This window comes from Trichechus manatus, unplaced genomic scaffold (assembly GCF_000243295.1).
Source record: "Trichechus manatus latirostris isolate Lorelei unplaced genomic scaffold, TriManLat1.0 scaffold00111, whole genome shotgun sequence".
Classification (NCBI taxonomy): domain Eukaryota; kingdom Metazoa; phylum Chordata; class Mammalia; order Sirenia; family Trichechidae; genus Trichechus; species Trichechus manatus.
Window position 1 is genome coordinate 3,960,379 of NW_004444047.1, and position 5,880 is coordinate 3,966,258.

The window sequence follows — 5,880 nt, forward strand, 5'->3', positions numbered from 1 at the left end:
AACAAATGGCACTCAGAGAGCCAGCTAGTGCGGGCTGGTGGAATCCAAGCAGCCGATGTTTCTCGTACAAGAGACTGTGTCCATGGGAAGCAAAGGGGGCCGAGTGTGGGTGAAGAAGGGTAGGGAGTGGGAAAGCGTATATCACAAATTACCGGAGCTCTGCAGCCCCTCAGGAAGAGGCAAAGATGGCACTCGGAGCCAGGTATTTGAGCGAAAGGAGGGGGAGGTGGTGAGAGGTAAGGAAGAATTCAAAAGAAGTGGAAAAAAGCAACACCAGCAGCCAACAAATGGCACTCAGAGAGCCGGCCCTTTCAGGTGTGTGGAATCCAAGCAGCCAGTATTTCCCAGACAAGAGATTGTGGCCGCAGGAAGCAGAGGAGGCCAAGTGCAGGTGAAGAAGGGTGGGGGGTGGGAAAGCGTATATCGCAAATTACCGGTTGTTCTGTCTCCCGCTGGAAGCTTCGTGAAGCTGCTTTCTCGTACCCCGTTTGCTGGTCTCCAACAGGAGTCCAAGATGGCGGATCCGCACTGCGTTAGCTGGTAGGGGACCTCTTCATGAATCTCTCCTTGCTCTCCGTTCTCCGTCAGTTTTCTCACTCCATTTGGTGCTTGGCTGAGTTCTTCATCTCTTCATTTGATGTTTTAGGGTTTCAGGATTGTTGTTGTTGTGTTCTCTGTTTGGCTTAGTTTTTCGGATCTTTGCTGTGGAGGGACGGGGTGGTGCTTCTGCCTAGAGTGCCATTTTGCCGGAAGTCTGACAGTTTGTTTTTTCCCCAAGAGTAAACAGATACATTCCCTCAGAGAGGGAAGGGTACACACCTGCACAGGGGCCAGTCACATGGGGAGCTGGATTAGGGTTAGGGTTACCCAGAGTGGGTACAGTGCCCTGCAACACCCCTACATATGCCCCTCGGGGGCCTGGGAGCCCTGGGGACTGGGTGGGGACCACAGGGGGCAAACGGGGCATGTAAGGCGAGGCTGGCTGGGAGTGGCCAGCTGTGAGAGGGTGTGTGACTTGTTCTGAGGGCCACAGAAACCCACAGACGGCTACTAGCAGGTGGAGCATGTGACCAGTGTGAATCGTAAGCAGATGGCTGCAATGACACCCTCTGCGCAGGGGCGGGCGTTTAAGAGAGAGCGGGAAGAGGACGGGCGGTCACGTGGCAGGGCCAGCAGAGGTGGGGAGGGCTACAAGTGGGGGGCCTACTAAGCAAGCCAGCGCCTCGGTCGGGTGGCTCCTAGGCTTCTGCCATCAGAGGTGGGGGGTGCTGGCTATACCTTTACAGGGGTTGGGGACGACCCTGGGAGGGGTCTGAGAGCTGGGATGGACTCGTTAAGTTTGGAGTGTTCACGAAGCAGCCAAAGTGGACGTGTCACGTAGACCGGCCAAGTTCACACTCTGACTCTACCCATGACCACAGCCCAGCGTGCACGTGTGGACAGGGCGTTCACAGAAGCATTTCTCAAGTGGAGTCTCACTCTCCACTTCCAAAGACTGGCCCAGTAATGACCGAAAACACTGCACCCTCTAAGGTCAGGTGAGAGGGGCAGGTGGTACAGAGAAGAAGAAAACAAATAAAATGTGAGAACGAGCTTCTGTCATGATGGAGCTGCGCGGTGACAACCACAGAACCAAATTATCGGTGGAGCGGGCGGGGAGGGTCTCTCCCGTCAACAACTGGGAGGTCAGCACTGGTTGCTGCCAGCTCTTTCTGCAGGCCAACCCCAGAACCAGAGCATCAGGGGGTACTCTCATCCACCAGCAACTGGGAGGTCAGCGCTGATGGCTGCCAGCTCTTTCTGCAAGCCAACCCCAGAACCAGAGCATCGGGTGGGTTTCTCGTCCACCAACCACTTGGAGGTCAGCACTGATGGCTGCCAGCTTTTTCTGCAGGCTGACCCCAAGCTACTGTTTGCGTAACTGTTTGACTGGTTTCCTATAAGGCAGACCTCTCCCTAACTTCTAGAAAGCGCTTCCTTTTCCTGAGCCAGAAACTGTCCCTGTATCTCAGCCCGGGGCTGGTCTGCCCCTCAGGCTGAATCGCTCACTCTCCTCTCTCGGGACCCACTTTGGCTGCGGGGGCGGGGGGTGTCATTAAGGGCCCCCTCCCTCTCAGAAAGTGAAAAAGTAAACTGCAAGTTGACAAAAATGACAAAAACAGCATGTCCGACTTCCTTGAAATAAAGCCACAAAACTTGGCTCTATGTATATATGAGACGTTGTATACATACACGCTTGGTAAGGTAGAGGGTCAGCAAAAAAGAGGAAGACCCTCAAAGAGATGGACTGACACAGAGGCTACAACAATGGGTTCACACATAGCAACGATTGTGAATGATTGTGAGGATGGCGCAGGACCAGGCAGGGTTTCGTTCTGTTGAGCACAAGGTCGCTACGAGTCGGAACCGACTCGACAGCAGCTAACAACAACATACGTACAACAATATACATGATAAAACAACAATATGTGACGTGGAATACGAGTCTCAGTGAGTCCAGCACCCACCGACTGGCCAGGGCACCACTTCCCACAGACGGGACGTGCGGAAGTCGGGGGGCTGGAGTAAGGGCTGGAGCGGGGGCCTCACGGGTGGTTACCTGCATATAAGCTGTGTCTGGGTCACGGCCCCTCACTGCTGAGCTACCAAAGCCAGCCTGGAGATGAGGGGACTGTCCCCAGCCTGGGGACAGGTTGCTCTCCAAAGCTGGCTTCTGAGTCTCAGCCTGGAAGGCGCACTGCATTTTTCCCATAGAAACAGCGTGTGGCTGGAGTTCCCAGGCCAGACTGCGGGACGCCCTAGCTGCTGATGGGCCGACCACAGAACATAAACACAGCTCTGCGTGGAAGCACATTCCAAGTCTCTGCCTGGGTCCTGACAGCCCTGTCCCCTGCTGTGGAGACAGGCAGGGCAGGGGGTCTCCTCTCTTAGCTCGGGCAGGGGAGCCCAGCACGTCCCAGGGAAGCAGGAGTCGGAAGAGAGGGCGGGCAGGGGCTGTGGGAACTGGAGGGTCCTGAGTGGAGCCTGAACTCCTGAGTCACGGGGTTGGGTGGGGAGTGCGCAGCAGGGAGCTCAGACAGACCTTGAGGCCTGAGTCCCAGTCACTTAGTCCCTACATGAATGGCCAGATGTAACACGTGCCTCCTAGAACTGACTCGCAGATTAAACGGGGTCACTTGTTTTTACTCTTGGAGCCCTGGTGGTGCAGTGGTTAAGAGCTCAGCTGCTAACCAAAGGGTCAGTGGTTCGAATCCATCAGCTGCTCCTTGGAAACCCTGTGAGGCAGTTCTACTCTGTGTTACAGGGTCACTGTGAGTTGGAATCGACTTGAAGGCAACGGGTTTGGTTTTTCGGGTTTGTTTTTACTGTTACGATCAGAATAGAGAGTGAAGACGGCAAAATAAGAAAAAGCAGAGAAAAGTGAATAAATAAAACACATACAAGCTGTCTAGCACAGCTCCTGAAATTCAGTGAACATTCCTGAAAGAAAGAGTGAGTTCTTCCCTCCCTCCTCCTCCTGCCACAGAGGGTCTCTGGAGCGAGAAGGGGCGTCCACCCCTGGTGGGGAGAGAGAAGTGGGGACCACTGGGGCTGGGGACCCATGCCCAGCCAGGACACCACTTCCCACAGACAGGATGCAAGGGAGTTGGGGGCCCAGTGTGGGGGAGTGAGTCAGGACTGCCCACACTCAGGAAATTCAGCTTTTTGAAAAATTGTAAAGTGACCTACACAGTAATGAAACTCCTGGGGGTTCCTACACCTATTGCCGACCGGAGACAGATTTTAGAGATGAATAAATACTAATAACCACGATTAAATTGAACATAGCAAATAAACCTCTCAAATTCAGAAACGTCCTACAGAAATGAATGCCTTCTACCAGGAAAACATCCGCCAGAACCCAGAGGAAACAGTGCACCCGAGCAGAATGTTATAAACACCACGCACCTTTACCCCAGACTTGGTTACAGGTCCTGTTTCTCTTCCTGAAGGGAATTTTCCCACCCCCAGATTAAAAAACATGATCATCTCTGTACATAAACTAGGTAACGTAATTCCTTTTATACAAGCGAAGAAGCCCATAGCACTCCAGGCTCCCAGGGTCCAGCGCCAGGGATTAGTACGTCTGTAATGCGAGGCGTGCTTCGCGCACTTCCCACGTGGTGACCCAGGCAGGGGCCCCAGTCAGCAGTGGGCGGCCTCCTCGCTGGAAGGACTGACCTTCTCGCCGTTTAGAAGCAACCCTTCTAATGCCAAGGACTGCCTGCAGTCAGCAGTCACGGGCGACAGAAAGAGGCTCCACCGAGCTTCTCTTCAACTTACAGGCCACAAGGCCACCCGCGTCTCCTCCCTGCCCGGCCCTGGCACCTTCTGCTTCCATTATCTTGACTTCAGATCCACCACAACCATACTTCATGAAAATAAAGTTCAATACCTTTGATGAATTATGTAATTCAACTCTCAAAGACAGAAGGGTCAACTAAAAATATGTAAAAGCACGACTTTGAGCATAACAACTTTTATGAGTATTATAACAAATGGAACATTTACAAGAAACTCTGTCCTAGTTAAAAAAAAAAAAAAAAATCACTGAAGTAAAATGATTAGGATTGCATCAGAGAACTCTTAGGTGAAATAAGACATCTCTGGCAGTTTCCCTTTTGGCTCAGTCCCATTAAAAGCATTCCCCTAGGTAAAATTAATTGAGGACAATAAGAAAGGTTTTGATTCAGGTTCACCCCCAAACTCTAATCCGTCTACTTTATCTTTCCTCAGAAAAGGAAGTTCAGCAACTAAAAGTCTCACCTGAATTTCCAGAATTGCTCTAAATCAGCTTTGAGCTCATTTGTAACTTGCTCGTTTCAAGCTGGTTATACAACAACGGGCAGCAGAAATCTGTTTGAACTTGTCACACAGGTATGTGAGGTGAGAGACTGCAGCTCAAGCAAACAGCAGTGACACCAAAGTGGCCACAGATGTCTTATCGCACCCAAGTTCAGGTTTCCAACATTTCTGTGCGGTGAACAGCTTCCCAAACACACACTGGGCCCACCTGGAGCGGCCAGAAACTCAGAGAGAATAGGCCCTGATGAGCAGCCCGGCCCCCGGGAAGAAGGGAGGAAGGCAGGAGACACCATTCCTGAGTGGGTCGAGTGGCACACACACTTCTACAATGTCAAAACTTCATGAAAAACAATAAAAAGAGACATCAGAAATTGTGACTTACCACCATCAGACACAGTTGCAGACTGAAAGAAAAGAGAGAGAGACATGAGTTAATGAAGCCTCATGACAAACTCAGGAAAAAGTATGTCCACTTGAGGAACGAATCTGGAAGCTTCCGGGGGAGGTTACAGAGCTGACACCGAGTGCAGGTGTCCGAGCAGAGCCAGACACCTCAGTGAGTCAAGAGCTCGGTCCCACCCCCAGGGACCCGCCCAGCTGGGGAAGGCTGGCCGGCACAGCAGCTTCATCACTTTCATTTGAAAAACAAATCCTGGCACGTTTGACATCACAGGCTTAGTAACTTCCTCAGTGAAAACCTCTGTTCAGACTCAGGACTTTCAGCCTGGAGCCCCAGCACTCTGTGGCCACACCAATGCCCAGGGCAGCCACCACAGGCAGACCAAGCTCAGGGCCACCTGCTTTGAAGAGAGGGCACTCAGCGTCCACTTGCCTGGATGTCCGCGTGCTGGGGGCAGGAGCGTGCCTGTGTCGCCTCTGTCCTGAACCCATTTCACGCCACTGGGATCTAGGTTCACCGTCGTCACCTCCCCCAGGTTCCCCGTCGTCGCCTGCCCCAGGTTCACGGTCATCGCCTGCCCCAGGTTCACGGTCGTCGCCTGCCCCAGGTTCACGGTCGTCGCCTGCCCCAGGTTC

The 5,880-nt window shown here is 52.8% G+C and overlaps 1 protein-coding gene across 1 annotated transcript in view; it reads right to left on the reverse strand.

The window, feature by feature from the left end:
- RGS12 (regulator of G protein signaling 12) overlaps nucleotides 1-5,880 on the reverse strand; it is a 122,188-nt gene that overhangs the window by 51,586 nt on the left and 64,722 nt on the right. Inside the window, exon 3 of the mRNA XM_023738004.1 lies at nucleotides 5,228-5,249. Within this exon, the coding sequence (XP_023593772.1) occupies nucleotides 5,228-5,249 (22 nt within the window). The remainder of the gene's footprint in view (nucleotides 1-5,227; nucleotides 5,250-5,880) is intronic.